Consider the following 21756-nt stretch of genomic DNA (forward strand, 5'->3'; position numbering starts at 1 on the left):
TGACCACTATTTGCCTCATGTTGATTGTGGCCTGTGGAATTTTGTCCCACTCCTCTTCAATGGCTGTGTGAAGTTGCTGGATATTGGCTGGGAACTGGAACACGCTGTCGTACACGTCGATCCAGAGCATCCCAAACATGCTCAATGGGTGACATGTCTGGTGAGTGTGCAGGCCATGGAAGAACTGGGACAATTTCAGCTTCCAGGAATTGTGTACAGATCCTTGCAACATGGGGCCGTGCATGAATCATGAGGTGATGACGCTGAATGAATGGCACGACAAAGTGCCTCAGGATCTCGCTACAGGGATCTTTGTGCATTCAAATTGCCATCGATAAAATGCAATTGTGTTCATTGTCCGTAACTTATGCCTGCCCATACCATAACACCACGGGGCACTCTGTTCACGTCAGCAAACCGCTCGCACACACGCCGCCATACACGTGGTCTGCGGTTGTGAGGGCGGTTGGATGTACTATCAAATTCTCTAAAACGATATTGAGGCGGCTCATGGTAGAGAAATAAACATTCAATTCTCTGGCAACAGCTCTGGTGGACATTCCTGCAGTCACATGCCAATTGCACACTTCTTCAAAACTTGAGATATCTGTAGTATTTTCTTATGAAAAAAAAAACTGCATATTTGACTGGCCTTTTATTGTCCTTTGTAATGATCATGCCGTTTAAAATCAGCTTCATGATATGTCACACCTGTCAGGTGGATGGATTATCTTGGCAAAGGAGAAATGCTCAATAACAGGGCCGTAAAACACATCTGTGCACAGCGTTTGAGAAATAAGCTCTTTGTGCGTATGGAACATCTCTGGGATCAGGAACGTTCAGAAGACCAGTTGTTTACTGGAGATGCCACTTACATATAAAATCCTTTGTTGATTCTGCAGATGTGACCAGAAGGTGGTGTGTGTGTGTGTGGGGGGGGGGGGGGCAATAAACCCAATCTATTAGTAACTAGTAGATGGTCACTGCTGTAGTTGTGTTAGCTATACAGAATCTCAATGTAGTATTTGCTCAACCATTTCAAAAACTGAAGAAACAAAATAATGTTTGGTTAAAAATCTTTATTTTAAATGTTTATTTCAACGTCTCACAAATTCCATATTCCTATAAAAGATTTCTCATCCCTCTGCTACCGTTGCAACATGCCTAACTAACACCTGCACCAAAGCATGTTATTTTGTCATGTGAAAGACCAAAACCCCCAAGGAAGCCTCTGGAACAAATGTTTCTGTGATCATCTCTGCATTGCAATCGTGCATTAATTCAACTTCACTGTGTATCAACTTCACTGTCCTCTCAGTCATAATATCAGAATTTAAAAAAGGAATGATATGTAGTCATGGTGGAGAGAGGGGGAAATGAAACCTCACTGGACGGTTGTAGGACACGCTGCCAACCAATAACAGCCCTGAATAGCAGTTTGTAGTGGAGAGCTAAAACGATCACTGTGTGACGAGTCCATCTACAGCACATGGAAGCCTGGGCCAACAAAGGGTTTCAGAGGACTCCTTTTCCCTTTCAACAGACTGTTGTCTACAGGGAGAGTTCACCTGAATGTCATCATTTTCTTCAGCTTGCAAGGTTGTCGTCGGGCCAGGGAGTGTCTACAACTACAAATAGGAGGTTATTATTACGTTGCCAAAGCAACCACAGACACACTTTAGCGTCGCTATCGACTACCCCCCCGAGGCGTGGTTTTACGCAGAGTTCATTTTGGCACGCAATTTAGTTAAAGCTATAACGAGTGAAACTGAGGTTATCAATACCAATCTTAGCCGGTGGTAGCTGTAGGAAAGTAACTGAATCCGAACTGTAGTTGCAGTCAATCACAAAAACAAAACAAAAAAATTGATCCATTACAGATTTTGATTGAACCAACCCTTTAAAAGTGACCCCATGGAGTGCAGTGCAAAGGAGCCCAGGTTGTGTCTCAAGGTCTTAAAAACACTGGGAGGGTGGAGGCTCCTCAATAGTCGAATGTGGTTTCATCTCCTCACCTTTCACCTGCTCTAAAAGAGGTGGAGAGGAGAAAGAAAATAACCCTTCGCCGTCCTGACCTGTCGACTCAGGAGAAGAGGAGACGAGGAGATCATTCTTTAGACTATTGAAACACACCCAGGGTCTCTCTGGCCTCAGCATCACCAATAGTCAGGCCCTCCAGGAATTCACAGTGATTTTTTTTTGTGGAATTTTCTGAGAGAAAAAAAAAGGTTTATTTTGCCGCTGCAATTCTGCATAGCGATATACGATGATTTTATCCAATTGGTCTGGAAAATACACTGATGAGGGAAAAGTTTTGTCGTGTGGCTTGAATGAACTATATTACGCGGTAAATGTGAGGTGATTGGTTGAAATTGCAAGCTCTCTTTTTGTACTGCGGTGATGGGTACATTTTATGCGATAATATTGCGACGATTTGACTGCTTTATTCGGAGATGGTGCGGTGATTGGTCAAATTTGCAAGCCCTCACATAATATGCAGGGAATTGTTGATTTAGCAAAAAAAAAAAAAAATGATTGGAGGAACTGAATAACGACAAATGAGGACAGAACTATCGCTATGGGCGGAGCGCGGGATGGGGCGGAGCAGCGTCCTCCAGGGGGCGTGTTCAGCAGGACGCAACGTTTCGGGAACGTTCAGATAGAAATATGCCACGTAGAACAAACATGCTTCTCTCTGACATGTAGATTCAGGAATCATGTCGACTACAATAGTGGCGTAACCATCTGCGACATTCCAGAACGTTTGACAACTGAACGTGACCCAGGACTCTCAGCAGCCATTTTGATTGGTCTGGAGATACTCTTGGTGCAGTTTCTCCTGGGCCTCGTGGAGTTTCCGCAGCTTCTTGGTCTGTCCTTTACTGAGATCCTTCCCCTCCACGTCATGCGTGGGGAAACCCTGTTGGAGGAGCAGTACGGGTCTGTTAAAACACTCCATGTTCAATAAAGACTTGTAGCCACTCCAGATATCAAGGAGGTTTACAGTTGTTGGATATTTACCGTCTCATCAAAGCTGGAATACTTGTCGGTTTCAGAGCGGAACATATCGCACGGGGAGATTTTCATCTTCGCAAGTTTGGCCAACTGTGATGAAACCAACCATGAACAGAGACACATCAATATACCTGCATCTAGACATGAGGCTGGTAACATCAGTATTACTGCTCTCAGATCAGTTAGCAGAGGGGACACATCAATATACCTGCATCTAGACATGAGGCTGGTAACATCAGTATTACTGCTCTCAGATCAGTTAGCAGAGGGGACACATCAATATACCTGCATCTAGACATGAGGCTGGTAACATTATTACTGCTCTCAGATCAGTTAGCAGAGGGGACACATCAATATACCTACATCTAGACATGAGGCTGGTAACATTATTACTGCTCTCAGATCAGTTAGCAGAGGAGTCACATCAATATACCTGCATCTAGGACAGGAGGCTGGTAACATTATTACTGCTCTCAGATCAGTTAGTGGAGGACTCAGAAGACAGTGGTCCTGCCATAGATAAAGGACTCCCATTGAGGTACTTCCACCAGAGATGAGTCCTCCTCTATCCATCTCTATGGTCCTACTAACCTCTTGCTCCTGCTTCTTTTTGGCAGCCTCCTCTTTCTTGTTCTTCTTCTCGTCCTCCATCTTCTTTTTCTCATTCCTCTCCCTCAGCAGGGTCTCTTTGTCCACCAGCTTCACCACAGTGGGAAGGCCTGACAATAACAAGACAACACAGCCAGTCATCACTGTGGCTGCTACTAGTTTTCGCTGATCTATGGAGTGTGTGTGTGTGTGTGTGTACATATTGTGGTCAGTGTATTTACCTTCATGGTCTTCTAGACGCACCCCCAGCTCAGGTAAGGTGTCATTACGGACCACGTCACAGAGCTGTAGAACCTCTGTCACTGAGAACACAGACAGTGAGAACACAGACAGAGAGAACACAGACAGTCAGAACACAGACAGTCAGAACACAGACAGAGACAGAGAGAACACAGAGACAGAGAGAACACAGACAGAGACAGAGAGAACACAGACAGAGACAGAGAGAACACAGACAGAGACAGAGAGAACACGTCTACAAGCCTCACATTTCTAGCAGCAGCCAACTGTGTTCAATTATTAGTATTTTTGTTGAGTTAACTTGGGAGGGAGGAAGTATTTACCATTCTGTTCTCTGGCAATTTTGCGAACAGATTCTCTGAAGTCTGACAGCACCTTCAGATAGGGCATCACTGTGGTCTCCATCTGCAAACAGCCTCAGTTAGCTTGACTAGAAACGTCCACAGAATCACAACGTCTACGAGAACACGGATATAATGATAACAATATGATTCATTTTAAAATCCAAAGTGACTTAGTCATACATACATGCATATGGGTGATCCCGGGAATCAAACCCTCTATCCTGGTGTCGCAAACACCATACACTACCAACTGAGCAACAGAGGACCACTACCAACTGAGCAACAGAGGACCACTACCAACTGAGGAGAGATGGTGGTGGCCAATCCCAACAGTAGATCATGTTGAAAGCACCTCGACTGCCGAGAAGCAGCCTGGTATCTCCAGGGCAATACTTACATCCACATGGTGACCATCTCCTCCCACTGGGAATCCAATAGCAGCCTGGTATCTCCAGGGCAATACTTACATCCACATGGTGACCATCTCCTCCCACTGGGAATCCAATAGCAGCCTGGTATCTCCAGGGCAATACTTACATCCACATGGTGACCATCTCCTCCCACTGGGAATCCAATAGCAGCCTGGTATCTCCAGGGCAATACTTACATCCACATGGTGACCATCTCCTCCCACTGGGAATCCAATAGCAGCCTGGTATCTCCAGGGCAATACTTACATCCACATGGTGACCATCTCCTCCCACTGGGAATCCAATAGCAGCCTGGTATCTCCAGGGCAATACTTACATCCACATGGTGACCATCTCCTCCCCCTGGGAATCCAATAGCAGCCTGGTATCTCCAGGGCAATACTTACATCCACATGGTGACCATCTCCTCCCACTGGGAATCCAATAGCAGCCTGGTATCTCCAGGGCAATACTTACATCCACATGGTGACCATCTCCTCCCACTGGGAATCCAATAGGCTCTGTCCCTTCAATGGCCCCAAAGGTCTACAGCACAGACAGGGTGAGAGAACTTCATCAGAACAAAAGGGACGTGGTCTCCTGATAAGTAAAAGGACTGAATAGGTTTCTATCTTGGCTATAGTGGTGTAAATATCACGTGACCCAGTTTTCACTTTCTACATCGCTGCTTCTCATTTTTAATACTGAATGTGTTCACCAGATTTATGTGATGGCACCGTTGTTTAGTCGTGCCCTTCAAAATGGGTTTATCTGGAACAGCCGACTTCAGCTCTGGTCTTGTGAGTGTAATACTGGGGTGTATTCACTAGGAACCAAATGGAACCGAACGTAACAAAACAGGGAGGAACTGAATTTGTCCAATAGAAACTCATTTTGGTGGCAACAACATTTTGCAACAGTGTGCAATGAATGAATACACCCCCTGGTATGCTGCACAAGCTCTCCCTCACCTTGAGCATGTCAGTCAGGTAGAGAGCGATGCTCTTCATCAGCATGCGGTTGGGCTGTAGCTTGGAGCTCTTCCTACTGGCTATGTAGGTGTTGCTCTGAGTTACCAGCGCCCTCATCTCCTCCATGGTGCTGCGCGTGTCCACGTTGTCACACAGCGCCGCGTGGACTGCTGCCTTCCTCTCATAGAAACTACAGACAGGGACAATGGAGGAGTGGGCGGGGTTTACTTTCATAGAAACTACAGACAGGGACAATGGAGGAGTGGGCGGAGTTTACTCTCATAGAAACAACAGACAGGGACAGTGGAGGAGTGGGCGGGATTTACTCTCATAGAAACTACAGACAGGGACAATGGAGGAGTGGGCGGGGTTTACTCTCATAGAAACTAGACAGACAAGCCCTATGCTAGTGGGGGTTTCCTCTCTAGTCTACACATGGAGCTGCCACCAGGGGGCAGTCATTCAGAACAGATGATTAAGTGGTACATTGTTTGTGTACTCCCTCACACCTGCAACACAGGTGTCATAAAACACGACATTACATGGAATGACTAATGACTACTAAGGTCATGTCAGAACTCTTGACCAAAATCCTGTTATGAAGCTTGAAACACTGAAACCTTATTGAAGCCTTCAGATGTTTCGATTTTTGTGTGCCATGCCTCATAAGACAGGTTTTTATTTTTATTTTAAAAGGTCCTTCCAGGCCACAAGCTCCAAGGGACTTTAACAACCCCATAACGAAGGCATTATTACCAAACCTTCAAAACGAAGTCGTATCGACTATTAACACCAGGCTTGTGACCTCTCACCTCTCGTTGAGCTCCATCTCTGCTGCCTCCCACTTCTCAAACTGTCCGGTGATGTCACAGGGAGCTCGGAGAATGTCTTTGACGTTGAGGAAAAACTCCTGTTGAGGAGAGGAAGAGGACTAACTGAAAAATAAAGTCCCCTTGTGGTCAGCGGACTCTAACAGGTGCACTTTGAGTCCTCCGAGCCGGAGAGTAGAAGAAAAACGAAAACAATTTCATGAAAATAAACACTCCTATTCTAACACACTAACACGCTAGCTGCTCCTGTACACTTCCAGTCTGCAGACAGGGACAATGGAGGAGTTGGCGATGGCCCCATCAGAGCCGGCGCCAGAATGAATCAGTTGGACAGGCATTTGGAGGAGTTGGCGATGGCCCGATCAGAGCCGGCGCCAGAATGAATCAGTTGGACAGGCATTTGGAGGAGTTGGCGATGGCCCGATCAGAGCCGGCGCCAGAATGAATCAGTTGGACAGGCATTTGGAGGAGTTGGCGATGGCCCGATCAGAGCCGGCGCCAGAATGAATCAGTTGGACAGGCATTTAACTTCCACAATTGACAGAGACGCGCTCCAACAAGCAGCGAGACAGCGCCCCTCTGTCTCAGTATGTTTAACCCATGTATCTGATGCTATCTGGCCAAAAAGAGTATTGCATGTCATAATTTTCTTTTATGGGTTTTATAGTATAGTAGTAAATGTGGCATGAATACAACCAGTCAATGTTTTCATCCGATTGTTAAACAAATCACTTTAAAAAAAAAAGTAGGTTACCTTTGTTCATTTGTCCCAAATAATTATTCGGGGTGGCAGGGTAGCCTAGTGGTTAGAGCGTTGGACTAGTTGGAAGGTTGCAAGTTCAAACCCCTGAGCTGACAAGGTACAAATCTGTCGTTCTGTCGTTCTGCCCCCTGAACAGGCAGTTAACACACTGTTCGTCATTGAAAATATGAATTTGTTCTTAACTGACTTGCCTGGTAAAATAAAAGGTAAAATAATAATTACAGCATTCGAACAGTGCACAACTTTCCTTCAATTCACAAGTGTCAAACTATCTCACCGGAGAAAACATCCCAGCAGGCAAAGCAGCTTATATGTCTGAAACTATCTCACCGGAGAAAACATCCCAGCAGGCAAAGCAGCTTATATGTCTGAAACTATCTCACCGGAGAAAACATCCCAGCAGGCAAAGCAGCTTATATGTCTGAAACTATCTCACCGGAGAAAACATCCCAGCAGGCAAAGCAGCTTATATGTCTGAAACTATCTCACCGGAGAAAACATCCCAGCAGGCAAAGCAGCTTATATGTCTGAAACTATCTCACCGGAGAAAACATCCCAGCAGGCAAAGCAGCTTATATGTCTGAAACTATCTCACCGGAGAAAACATCCCAGCAGGCAAAGCAGCTCCTTCTTATATGTAGCCCAGGTATCTGATGCAGTCTGGCCCCAAAAAATGATAACATGGGCCACAGATACTGAGACAGGGGGCCGCTGTTTCGCTCAGATGCTCAAATAAATAATTAATATTGAAATATTTTCGGTAGTCCGGTAGTGTGGGCCAAGCCCCCTAAGACCTGCCCATAACGCAGGCCCTGGGCTCCAGAAACTACCTTTAAACTACACACAAGAGACAAAAAGGACCAACATGTTGACCTACCCGTTTAAGACTATAGAGAAGCACCTCTGGGCCATATTATTACTTACATTCAGGAATTTCTCGTAGTGGACAGCCGACTCCATGGTGTTGGAGGAGTAATCCAGGGTGTCCTTCCAGGAATGCATCAGGAAGGCTAGACGGAGCTGCCGAGCTGAGGGGAACACACAGAGAACAGCTGTTAGCTTGCACACACACACACACTCCTGACACCCACATTAACATAACATAATGCTATTGTTTTAATAGCTACTGAGAAGTTTCTTCACCTGTGTTCTTCGCCAGGGCATCCTTGATGGTGATGAAGTTCTTGAGAGATTTGGACATCTTGCAGCCTGCGATGGTCAGGTGACCAGTGTGCAGGAAGTAGCGAACCCAGTGGTCGTTCTCAAAGTAAGCCTGCGTGGACAGGTATCCTGCTTGTTATTCAACTTGAATACTACGGTTACATTCCAATTCCCTACCCTTCTCCCCTGAAGTGTACACTCATTCACTCGCCCTTGTGGACTTTGCTGCTACTATAGGCCAATGCTTTCAAATCCTAGAGGGGGAGTGAACAAGTGCACACTTAGAGTGCACAAACAGACCACTGTCCATGTCATAGAAACAGATCACTCGAGACGAAACCCTTACCTCGGACTGAGCCAACTCATTATCGTGATGGGGGAATCGGAGGTCAAACCCTCCCCCGTGGATGTCCATGGACTCTCCCAAGATGGAACCAGCCATAGCGGAACATTCGATATGCCAGCCAGGCCGACCCTTTCCCCAGGGTGAGTCCCAGGACGGCTCCCCCGGCTTAGAGGCCTTCCACAGGGCAAAGTCATTCTGCGACCTCTTCTCACTGAGCTGGTCTGCTGAGACACTCAGATCTCCTGCAGGACACAGAGGACGACCAATAACTCACATACATTGTGGCACTTTGTGTTTTTTTTAAAAGCTCTTTATAAATGATTGATATTATTACCCTCTCCCTCCTGCAGAGCTTTCATGTCGCCGACCGCCTCAGGTACCAGCTTGCCGTACGCGTGTTTCTGGCTGGTGGCAAACTTGGCTGTGTCAAAATAAACTGAGCCGTTGGACTCGTACCTGCCCACGGGAAAATCAAAAGAACCGACAGAGACAGAGGGATGAACTGAGCCGTTGGACTCGTACCTGCCCACGGGAAAATCAAAAGAACCGACAGAGACAGAGGGATGAACTGAGCCGTTGGACTCGTACCTGCCCACGGGAAAATGAAAAGAACACGACAGAGACAGAGGGATAAACTGAGCCGTTGGACTCGTACCTGCCCACGGGAAAATCAAAAGAACACGACAGAGACAGAGGGATGAACTGAGCCGTTGGACTCGTACCTGCCCACGGGAAAATCAAAAGAACCGACAGAGACAGAGGGATAAACTGAGCCGTTGGACTCGTACCTGCCCACGGGAAAATCAAAAGAACCGACAGAGACAGTTTTAAAACAACTCTCAGTTCATCCCTCTAATTAGAGGAGGGGGGCCTTAATGATAACAGACACCATCTCTCCCTTACCCGAAGCCATTGTCTAGGATCTTCTTCACAAAGTCCACGATCTCTGGGCAGTATTCGCTGACGCGGGTGAGTACGTCTGGGGGAAGGACCTGGGGGGGGGGGGGGGGGTTGCACACAGAAGAGGAGGGGGAATCAGTCATTTTAACAACCATCATCAGATTGGCACTAGAAATGTAGTCATTTTAATAGTAAAATAGGATTAACAATTAGAAATATGTTATATTCCTGCTAAATAATACTGTATGGTTTATGTGATAGGGCCCTGTGTTGTTGCATAATCGTGTGACATTAGATTTGATCCTGTGTTTTAACTCTTATCCAGAAATGAGAAGACGTTATCTGAGGATGGTGCTGAACAATCTGACATAAAAAGAAGAGGACAGTTTGATAAAAACACCTTAAATAAAATAAAAAGGTTAAAATTCAGGTCATGTGACATAATAGTGTGACATATAGTGTGACATAATAGTTGTGTGCTTCCACCTACATTCAAGATGACTCATCTGATAATGAGCATTGACACTAGAAAAGTTCATAGTCAAATACAATTAACAATTTATTATAAATATAAATGTTATATGAATGATAAAATATGGGTTGTGTGTGCTTCCACCTACATTCAAGGCGTCCATGTCGTTGTGGTACTCCCCTTCCCAGAACTTTGGAAGAAGAGAGAAGATGGAGTTCTCGGTCACCTGACTGCCAAATTGAGCATCCAACCAATCAGACAGCAGGTCTTTGGCCTTCTCCAGTAACACCTCCAAAAAGAACCAAAAGAACACATTTGACTTCGGTTGTCTCTGGTGTTCTTTTTCATAAAGTGCGTCGCACGGGAGGTTGGTGTCACCTTAATCAGGGAGGACAGGCTCGTGGTAATGACTGGAGCGGAATCAGTGGAATGGTATCAAACACATGGTTTCAAGGTGTTTCCATGGTTTCCAGGTGTTTGATGCCATTCCACGTGCTCCGTTCCGGGCCATCCTTATGAGCCGTCCTCCCCTCGACTGTGTCGAGACAATCAAATGTGACTTGACTAGGTATCTCAGTCCAAACCTCTGGACGTGTATTAGACTTGTCAGGAACCGTAGAGAGCCATGTTGTACAGCAGGGAGGAGATCTTACCTGAGCCAGGCGTTGTATGTCAGCCTCCCCAGCCTTGCTCTCCACCGCCCCCTGCAGGGGTCCCAGAGCAGCAGCGACGGCAGAGTCCAGCCTCTCCAGCATCTGTTTCTTGTCTGGGTCTGTGGTCTCGGCCAGCTTGGCCTGGAAGGGCTGCAAATGATATGGAGTGAATGGGATGTTAGAGGTGGTAATGTGGCATCCAGCGCCCAAGTTCACCACTCTCTCTATATATATGGGACGGTTCATTCTCACCCCCCCATTACAGGGGTGAACTTTAGAACCTGAGAGTATGCCCAGGACATTGCTACTGTTCCACAGATGACCAATCACGTAGCCACACCTGTAAATAATGACGGATTCATATGTCATTAACTTTCTAGACACTATAAAAAGTTTAATGTCTTACCCCTCTGGCACTAAGGACATCCTGCAGTACCTGGGCAGCCGCTGGCTTCTTCTCTCTGTACTGTTCCAGAAGGTAGTTCTGTCTGGCCCGCCTGATGATCTGACACGCAGACAAAATGATCGCTAACCATTCAGCCAACGGTTCAGTTTTCACAACAGAAGGGCGAGACGATGTTGTTTTGTACCACTGCTGGTTACCTTGTCATCTATGTCCGTAATGTTCATGCAGTAGAACACGTCATATTGGAAATAGTTCATCAGAATCCTCCGGAGGATATCAAAAGATATGTACGATCTGAAAAACAAAAAGGAATCAAATCATTTGATTTGGACACACATCTTAACATTCAAACACTGAAACTGATTTAAAAGGTTCTACAGCAGGAAATAGTCTTAGTTCTAGACTATTATTTTCCAGAACCAGTTATGGAGTCAGGAAAGTATGACCTTTGTTCCATTAAAATGTCATTATCAAAATGTAATCATTAAAAGATGCACGATGCAGAAATCACTCCCCCCATTTACTGGTTGCTAAAATTCAAATAGTTTGCCTAATTTCAGTTTCTGTGACAAAACAAACAAGTGTGGTGTAGCGACTCATTGTACCATCTAAACCACTGAAATATATTCCCCATGACCACAAACGGTTGTATTTTCAGTTGTTTGAAGCTGCTGTACAAAACCCAAAGTAAAAGATGCAAATACAAAAGAACGGGCAGCATAGAAATACCACACGTAGAACAATGGTCTAAGAAGCTGTAGATCTGTTCTATGTGAATTTCGTCGGGTCGGTCAGGTACATACTGCACCTTTAAAATCATTTTAAATGCCAGTTAGGTGAGTTGTGAGCCCTTATCAGGTTTGCCACCTCACCTGCATTTTCATGACATATTTCTGGTTTCTTCTTCCATTTGTGACTACTGGACTATAGACATTACCTATTGGACAATAGACTAAACCTATTGGACTATAGACTAAACCTATTGGACTATAGACTAAACCTATTGGACTATAGACTAAACCTATTGGACTATAGACTAAACCTATTGGACTATAGACTAAACCTATTGGACTATAGACTAAACCTATTGGACTATACCTATTGGACTATAGACTAAACCTATTGGACTATAGACTAAACCTATTGGACTATAGACTAAACCTATTGGACTATACCTATTGGACTATAGACTAAACCTATTGGACTATAGACTAAACCTATTGGACTATAGACTAAACCTATTGGACTATAGACTAAACCTATTGGACAATAGACTAAACCTATTGGACTATAGACTAAACCTATTGGACTATAGACTAAACCTATTGGACTATAGACTAAACCTATTGGACTATAGACTAAACCTATTGGACTATAGACTATACCTATTGGACTATAGACTAAACCTATTGGACTATAGACTAAACCTATTGGACTATAGACTAAACCTATTGGACTATAGACTATATCTATTGGACTATAGACTATACCTATTGGACTATAGACTAAACCTATTGGACTATATACTATACATATTGGACTATATACTATACCTATTGGACTATACCTATTGGACTATAGACTATACCTATTGGACTATAGACTATACCTATTGGACTATACCTATTGGACTATACATATTGGACTATATACTATACCTATTGGACTATAGACTAAACCTATTGGACTATATCTATTGGACTATAGACTAAACCTATTGGACTATACCTATTGGACTATAGACTAAACCTATTGGACTACAGACTATACCCATTGGACTATAGACTATACCCATTGGACTATAGACTATACCCATTGGACTATAGACTAAACCCATTGGACTATAGACTAAACCCATTGGACTATAGACTAAACCCATTGGACTATAGACTAAACCCATTGGACTATAGACTATACCTATTGGACTATAGACTATACCATGACATGACAAGCGATGGAGACAGTAGCTAGGAGTATTCTGTGAAAATAGTAATTACCTTGTTGTACCGAGCATCACGAAGCCAAGGGCAACGGTCAGGAATATTTTCTAGGCTATACCTATTGGACAATAGACTATACCTATTGGACTATAGACTAAACCTATTGGACTATAGACTATACCTATTGGACTATAGACTATACCTATTGGACTATACCTACTGGACTATACCTATTGGACTATAGACTATACCTACTGGACTATACCTACTGGACTATAGACTATACCTACTGGACTATACCTACTGGACTATAGACTATATCTATTGGACTATAGACTATATCTATTGGACTATATCTATACCTACTGGACTATACCTACTGGACTATAGACTATACCTACTGGACTATACATATTGGACTATAGACTATATCTATTGGACTATAGACTATACCTATTGGACTATAGACTATACCTATTGGACTATACCTATTGGACTATAGACTATACCTATTGGACTATACCTACTGGACTATACCTATTGGACTAAACCTATTGGACTATAGACTATACCTATTGGACTATAGACTATACCTATTGGACTATAGACTATACCTATTAGACTATAGATTATACCTATTGGACTAAACCTATTGGACTATAGACTATGCCTATTGGACTATACCTATTGGACTATAGACTATACCTATTGGACTATAGACTATACCTATTGGACTATAGACTATACCTATTAGACTAAACCTATTGGACTATAGACTATACCTATTGGACTATAGACTATACCTATTAGACTATAGATTATACCTATTGGACTAAACCTATTGGACTATAGACTATGCCTATTGGACTATACCTATTGGACTATAGACTATACCTATTGGATTATAGACTATACCTATTGGACTATAGACTATACCTATTAGACTAAACCTATTGGACTATAGACTATGCCTATTGGACTATACCTATTGGACTATAGACTATACCTATTGGACTATAGACTATACCTATTGGACTATAGACTATATCTATTGGACTATAGACTATATCTATTGGACTATACCTACTGGACTATACCTACTGGACTATAGACTATATCTATTGGACTATAGACTATATCTATTGGACTATACCTACTGGACTATACATATTGGACTATAGACTATATCTATTGGACTATAGACTATACCTATTGGACTATAGACTATACCTATTGGACAATAGACTATACCTATTGGACTATAGACTATACCTATTGGACTATACCTACTGGACTATACCTATTGGACTAAACCTATTGGACTATAGACTATACCTATTGGACTATAGACTATACCTATTGGACTATAGACTATGCCTATTGGACTATACCTATTGGACTATAGACTAAACCTATTGGACTATACCTATTGGACTATAGACTATACCTATTGGACTACACCTATTGGACTATACCTATTGGACTATAGACTATACCTATTGGACTATAGACTATTGGACTATAGACTATTGGACTATAGACTATTGGACTATAGACTATACCTATTGGACTATAGACTATACCTATTGGACTACACCTATTGGACTATAGACTACACCTATTGAACTAAACCTATTGGAGTAAACAGCTCTTTGCTGCGAGGTGTGGCTGTCACAAACTGCTCGTCCTGTTATTTCCTGAAGTGAACTTTACCTGGCATGTCCCATGTGAGAGGCATCATAGACAGTGGGTCCGCAGCAGTACCACGACACCTTGTTTCCATTCTGGGGAACAAACAGCTCCTGCAATAATACCAGTCTGGTATTAATAACAGTACATTTAGCAGACACTTTTATCCAATAATACCAGTCTGGTATTAATAACAGTACATTTAGCAGACACTTTTATCCAATAATACCAGTCTGGTATTAATAATAGTACATTTAGCAGACACTTTTATCCAAAGCGACAGTCATGCATACATTCTATGTATGGTCTTTGGAATCGAACCCACTACCCTGGCGTCACAAGTGCCATGCTCTACCAACTGAGCTACAGAGATGGGATCTAAACGTAAACCTTTATGTTGTACATTGACATCCAGTGTCCTTCTTTCCTATTTGATCATAAGGATTCAGCCATCCAAAATGGCTCTCAAACGAGCAAAACAAAAGAAGGTCAACATGTCACCTTGATGCGTGTGAGGCTGTTGTAGAGTCGCAGCTTTGGCAGGTTGGACCCGGCTGGGGCAGACCAGGGGTGCTGGACCCTCTTTCCCTTTACTAAAAAAACAGAGGACACATTTAATAAGACCATTAGGTAAACTTCTCTCTGAAGAGGGCATGCTGTTAAATGGTGTCTCATTGAAGGTCAGGCAAATTATAGAATTGAATTCCCTCAAATCTCTGGATTAATTTGTGTGATTTGAGTGGGCCACTGTCTGAGGGTATGCAAGCCACCACTCTATTCTGATGACAACCACCCCTGGTCTCCAGACAGGAACACAATGCAGTCTGATGACAACCACCCCTGGTCTCCAGAGCACAGGAACACCATGCAGTCTGATGGCAACCACCCCTGGTCTCCAGACAGGAACACCATGCAGTCTGATGACAACCACCCCTGGTCTCCAGACAGGAACACCATGCAGTCTGATGACAACCACCCCTGGTCTCCAGACAGGAACACCATGCAGTCTGATGACAACCACCCCTGGTCTCCAGAGCACAGGAACACAATGCAGTCTGATGACAACCACCCCTGGTCTCCAGAGCACAGAAACACCATGCAGTCTGATGACAACCACCCCTGGTCTCCAGACAGGAACACAATGCAGTCTGATGACAACCACCCCTGGTCTCCAGACAGGAACACAATGCAGTCTGATGACAACCACCCCTGGTCTCCAGACAGGAACACAATGCAGTCTGATGACAACCACCCCTGGTCTCCAGACAGGAACACCATGCAGTCTGATGACAACCACCCCTGGTCTCCAGACAGGAACACCATGCAGTCTGATGACAACCACCCCTGGTCTCCAGACAGGAACACCATGCAGTCTGATGACAACCACCCCTGGTCTCCAGACAGGAACACCATGCAGTCTGATGACAACCACCCCTGGTCTCCAGACAGGAACACCATGCAGTCTGATGACAACCACCCCTGGTCTCCAGACAGGAACACCATGCAGTCTGATGACAACCACCCCTGGTCTCCAGAGCACAGGAACACAATGCAGTCTGATGACAACCACCCCTGGTCTCCAGACAGGAACACAATGCAGTCTGATGACAACCACCCCTGGTCTCCAGACAGGAACACAATGCAGTCTGATGACAACCACCCCTGGTCTCCAGAGCACAGGAACACAATGCAGTCTGATGACAACCACCCCTGGTCTCCAGAGCACAGCAACACCATGCAGTCTGTGGGCCTTCATCAAAGATACAGGCCTGCTACCAGTAGACTTAGTTTGCGTGGGGTGAGGTGTGGAAAGCAACACACTAGCTAGCCCTCAAAGTGCGTGTCAAAAACAAACACAAAACCCACACAGGAAGGAACACAAGTGTGATGAAACAATGAAACAATTCAGGGATGGGAAAGAGTCCAGTGAAACAACCAAACGGTGGTCCTCCTGCCACTAGCCGTTAACACTGTTGACAAATCAATACAGGACTAAAAGAAAGTTAGACTTCGATGATTGCAAAATGCTAATCATGCAAATGTTATTATGGGTCCATATTGAACAGGGGCTTGGACAATATCTGACACAATGAATCCATTTTTAACAGGGGATTGGACAATATCTGACACTATGAGTCTATATTGAACAGGGGCTTGGGCTATATCTGACACTATGAATCCATTTTTAACAGGGGATTGGACAATATCTGACACTATGAGTCCATATTGAACAGGGGCTTGGACAATATCTGACACTATGAATCCATTTTTAACAGGGGATTGGACAATATCTGACACCGAGTCCATATTGAACAGGGGCTTGGACAATATCTGACACTGAGTCCATATTGAACAGGGGCTTGGGCTATATCTGACACTATAAATCCATATTGAAAAGGGGCGTGGGCTATATCTGATAATATGAGTCCATGTTGAACAGGGGCTTGGGAAATATCTGACACTACGAGTCCATATTGAACAGGGGCTTGGGATATTTCTGATAATATGAGTCCACATTGAACAGGGGCTTGGGAAATATCTGACACTATTAAGCTTCTATGAAGCTCTTGCCCAATGTACTGCTCCTGAAATAATGAAGGATAGGCCCACCAGCTTTAAATGTAGCATCTCATTTTAGAGGGTCTGTCAGCAGAACACAAGAGTATTGCCAGAATCCTGAATCTAATGTGACCAGCTAGGACCATTTATGGTTACACTACCATATTACTGGAAAAGGTTGACTTGCGCTTTCGCTTTCACAATGAATGTCCCCTTTCACTGTACCCATCCGGTGTATTTGACAATAAAAAAAAAAAAATAAAACAAGTGCTGGAGACAGTAGCTATGAGTATTCTGTGAAAATAGTTGTGACTGGTATACCAAGCATCACGAAGCCAACAGTACAACGGTCAGGACTACTCTCACAGAATACTCTTAGCTACGGTCACCGTCTCCAGGACTTGTCATAACTCATGTTCTGGGAAAAAAAATAACAAATGTTGTATTGTCACATACACCAGATAGGTGCAGTGAAAGGTGACATTCATTGTGAAAGCGAAATTCAACCTTTACCCGCAAACCACTCCAGCCCCTCATGATGAGATGTGTTTTTGTGTGGCCCCCGCCCCCTCAAAGGCCCCCACCCCTGATTTAAATACATTCGGGATGCCTGATCATAGGTAGAAGAATGCCATTAATTTAATTGACTATTTAAATAGCTAGGGGGGGGGGGGGGGGGCATGACTGCCCTTGTGCAGTGGACTACTCTAGTCTAAGGGGAGCATCCCTATCCTGTCCATGGGCCCTGGACTCTACTCACTGCTGCTATCTGGGCTGGGGGTCTCCCGCTGCAGGGCTGCTATGTGCCTGTACCAGCGCAGAGCGTGCACGTGCTGCGGGGCCGGGGGCCTGTGCAGGAGCTCAAAGACCTCCTGGTCCACCCGAGAGGGGCTGAACCCAGCCAGGTAGCTGCGGGAGCTCAGGTACTCATTCAGAGCCACGGTGGCTGTGGCCTCCTCACTTGTGTGCAGCAAGAAGCCATAATCAAAGGCTGTGGAAAACAAGACGGCACACATTCACCCACAGACAAGACACCATTGAAAAACCCAAACTAATTTCGTATTGGTTTCGTCTCTAGACAAGGCAAAGAATTTGATGCCCAAGAACCTTGTGCTGCTGTATATGTTAATCAACACTCTTGCTGATCAATGCAATCTGAAAGTTGACAACTGGCAAAGAGCTGGCTATTTCATCTGATTTGGTGCATTAACTTAAAGGCCCAAGCTATCATTTCAACAACCTGACCCTGCCACTTTGTTTGGTGAACTGGGGGATGGGAGTCTAACCTGTTCAATTCATAAACAGAGTTACAGGATGCAATGGGATGTGCCTTATGTACACAGTATATTCATGGTTTATTTACAAATACTCAAATGACAATATAAAACAATGCTGCATTAACCTTCCATTCTGGTGTTTTGACCACATCATTGGTTATGTTAGGACACAGCTGTACTAAGATCATAACAGCGCTGGAGGAAATCTGAACGTATCCCGTTAACCCTCCTGTTGTTGTTCCTTTCATGTTGGTGTTTTGACCACATCATTGGTTATGTTAGGACACAGCTGTACTAAGATCATAACAGCGCTGGAGGAAATCTGAACGTATCCCGTTAACCCTCCTGTTGTTGTTCCTTTCATGTTGGTGTTTTGACCACATCATTGGTTATGTTAGGACACAGCTGTACTAAGATCATAACAGCGCTGGAGGAAATCTGAACGTATCCCGTTAACCCTCCTGTTGTTGTTCCTTTCATGTTGGTGTTTTGACCACATCATTGGTTATGTTAGGACACAGCTGTACTAAGATCATAACAGCGCTGGAGGAAATCTGAACGTATCCCGTTAACCCTCCTGTTGTGTTCCTTTCATGTTAATTCATTCTGTGTTCCCGGTCCAAAATGACCGCCCCCATTATAGCTGATTATGAGTCCATATTAATACATATATTATCACCTAATATTGTGTTAGATCTTTTAATCAACATAAGTTCTTGTGAACATTACAAGTGTTGAACTTCTTTCTATTTGATACTTATGGCCTGTAGGCCTCATTGACCTGAGCTCATACAACTTGTTTTTAAGTTGACTATAACTTAAGACTATAACAAATACTCAGATGAAACATATTGTGCTATTCATCAGACTACTTTGTGTCAAAGTTTAACGAGGACTCTCTCCTCCTCACCAGTGTCATGATCAAATAGATGGTCAAGAGCCCCACATACAGTATATCGTTTGGTCATTGTGCTGCCACAGAATTAATTGTAAGCAAGGCCTCAAAAAAGCTTTATACACCAGAGCTGTGAGAAAAGCTCGATATATTATTGAAACAATATTGCGATTGTTTGTGAAAATGCCAACAGGTGTGGATCCCTTGGGGGAAAGATTATATTGGGGAAAGGTTCCCGTGGGGGCTGCCATGGAAACCAAGAAGGGGTGTGGGGTGTATGTGTGTGTGTGCGTGTTCGAATACACATGGATGCGGGGGTCTGGGAGATGGAAGTGTGTCCATCTGAGGAATGGACGTGTGCCTGAACAAAATTGTATACACTAATTGTAGTCTCACCCATTAATGTCTAATTACCAGTTATTTTTGACCAGGAACACCACAGATGTACAAAAGTTAAATAAAACACCCAAAATGTAATGAACATCATCAAAATGTATTTGGTGTGTTCAGATGCCCTGTGTGGACAAAGTTATGGAACCTAATGACAATCAGATTAAATTAACAACATTTTTCAGAGAAACAAAACCTTGTAAATCGGTCCAATTCGACCGGAACACAGCGGGAGGGTTACCAATGGAGAGATCCCAATGTCGAGAGACTGTTTGTAGACCACTAGCTAGTAGTAGCATCAGCTATTTTCACAAGCCATCTAGCTAGCTTGTACAATTGATTGTTATTCGACAGATTTCCTGGAAAAGGTTGAATTTCATTTTCCTATTCGGTGTACGTGACAATACAGAACATTTTCTTCACGACCAACGTCAAGCGCTGGAGACAGTGACAGTACGCTATGAGTAACGTTATTCTACTAAAATAGTCGTGACCGGTGTACCGAGCATCACCCAGCCACCAGTACACCTCCGGTCAGGACTATTTTCACAGAATACCCATGTCTACCGTCACTCTCATGACTCATGTTCTGGACATTCACTATGAAAGCGAAAGCTTGATTCAGCCCTGTCCAGTAATACGGCAATATAACCATTAATAATACTACTAGCTGGACGGCACTTTGATTTAAATACATTCGTGACGATTGATCACACCGACAGTGTCCACCAGATTGGCTGTTGCATCACGTATGCATCAAATTGGATGCGTAAACGGCTTGACAGAAATGGTAGCAGAAGGTGAATGTTGAACTTTTGTTGCACACATCTCCAGATGATGCTGCGTACCATTTTGCACAATGACGCTATAGATGTGTAGAATGGCATTCATTTCATTGACTATATACATAGCTAGCCTTACCGTAGCCAACATCCAATATCCTGCAATAATTTATATTCTGAGAACATGCATTTACCTTGAAGAGACGCTGCTGATATTTGGAAACATGAAAAACATGCATCGATTTCAGTACTTACCTAACTCTCCCGAGCTTGACATGTCAACAGTCTGCAATTTCTGATGCAACAATAACGTGCCCGGACGTACACTCTCTCTCTCTCTCTCTCTCTCTCTCTCTCTCTAGTCTAGTCTAGACCAATGGCTGTATTCCCTGGACACCCCCGTTGCCTCCCGTTTTTTTATGGTCGTCACTAGTTACCACAGTCACAACCAATCATTTGAGGGAGTGTGATTACGAGTATGCCGGCTCAGAAGACTCGCATACCCGACCAATCAGATAAGGGAGTGTGATGACGCGTATTCCGGTTCACGGGAACCGCCTCGTTTTCGAAATTGAATATATTGTGTTCAAGTTTGAACTAAATTACTAAAAGACTTTCGGCAACACGAATTGGCAATGTCACTAAAATGAATAACATTGAGAAAGGATAAAAGTTTTGGGCAAATGGGTAGGTAAGTTGCACAAAGATGTATGAATGTCACCAGGGGAAAGACAAAAGCCAAAGAGAGGTATGTTGCTGAAATGAACAAGGCAGTAAGTTCAAAGACAGAGCACTAATTTATACCATACACTTTTACAACATTCATTTAATTTTAATAACGTTGAAATACTACACTAACAATGGAATGTTCCTCAATAAAACTGAAGATGCGACTTTGAAACGGGTGTTCTAACTCTGTGGTCACTAAAGACCCCGTGGCCCGTATTGAAGATGAGACTTTGAAACGGGTGTTCTAACTCTGTGGTCACTAAGACCCGTGGCCCGTATTGAAGATGAGACTTTGAAACGGGTGTTCTAACTCTGTGGTCACTAAAGACCCCGTGGCCCGTATTGAAGATGAGACTTTGAAACGGGTGTTCTAAC

The 21756-nt window shown here is 43.9% G+C and overlaps 1 protein-coding gene across 2 annotated transcripts; it reads right to left on the reverse strand.

Annotated features, from left to right (window-relative positions):
* Window positions 1-1059: 1059 nt before the first annotated feature.
* Window positions 1060-21165, reverse strand: LOC139411682 (cysteinyl-tRNA synthetase 1). 2 transcript variants are annotated; one of them, XM_071158312.1, is made up of 21 exons: window positions 20908-21020; window positions 18069-18299; window positions 15251-15342; window positions 14774-14862; window positions 11318-11414; window positions 11121-11219; window positions 10715-10864; window positions 10210-10350; window positions 9593-9681; window positions 9024-9145; window positions 8690-8931; window positions 8326-8455; window positions 8107-8210; window positions 6402-6499; window positions 5590-5779; window positions 5096-5164; window positions 4188-4269; window positions 3846-3926; window positions 3607-3734; window positions 3022-3105; window positions 1060-2920 (listed from the first exon to the last, which is right to left on the reverse strand). In XM_071158312.1, exons 1-21 carry the CDS (start codon window positions 20927-20929, stop codon window positions 2792-2794), a joined length of 2469 nt encoding a protein of 822 aa, XP_071014413.1. In that variant the 5' UTR covers window positions 20930-21020; the 3' UTR covers window positions 1060-2791. The 2 variants fall into 2 exon arrangements, with proteins under 2 accessions (XP_071014413.1, XP_071014414.1); XM_071158313.1 differs by lacking the exon at window positions 18069-18299 and having other exon boundaries at window positions 20908-21165.
* Between the last annotated feature and the right edge of the window lie 591 nt (window positions 21166-21756).

The sequence above is a fragment of the Oncorhynchus clarkii genome, chromosome 6, assembly GCF_045791955.1.
Source record: "Oncorhynchus clarkii lewisi isolate Uvic-CL-2024 chromosome 6, UVic_Ocla_1.0, whole genome shotgun sequence".
In the NCBI taxonomy this organism is placed as follows: domain Eukaryota; kingdom Metazoa; phylum Chordata; class Actinopteri; order Salmoniformes; family Salmonidae; genus Oncorhynchus; species Oncorhynchus clarkii.

Bases quoted from the DNA above. Each gene is read 5' to 3' on its own strand.
- LOC139411682 (XM_071158312.1), bottom strand. From the start codon at position 20,929: ATGTCAAGCTCGGGAGAGTTAG. The intron at 14,863-15,250 runs GTGACATGTTGA...GTATTATTGCAG, and splicing joins ACAGCCTCACACGCATCAAG to GAGCTGTTTGTTCCCCAGAA. The intron at 4,270-5,095 runs GTAAGTATTGCC...GGCTGTTTGCAG, and splicing joins GAGATGGTCACCATGTGGAT to ATGGAGACCACAGTGATGCC.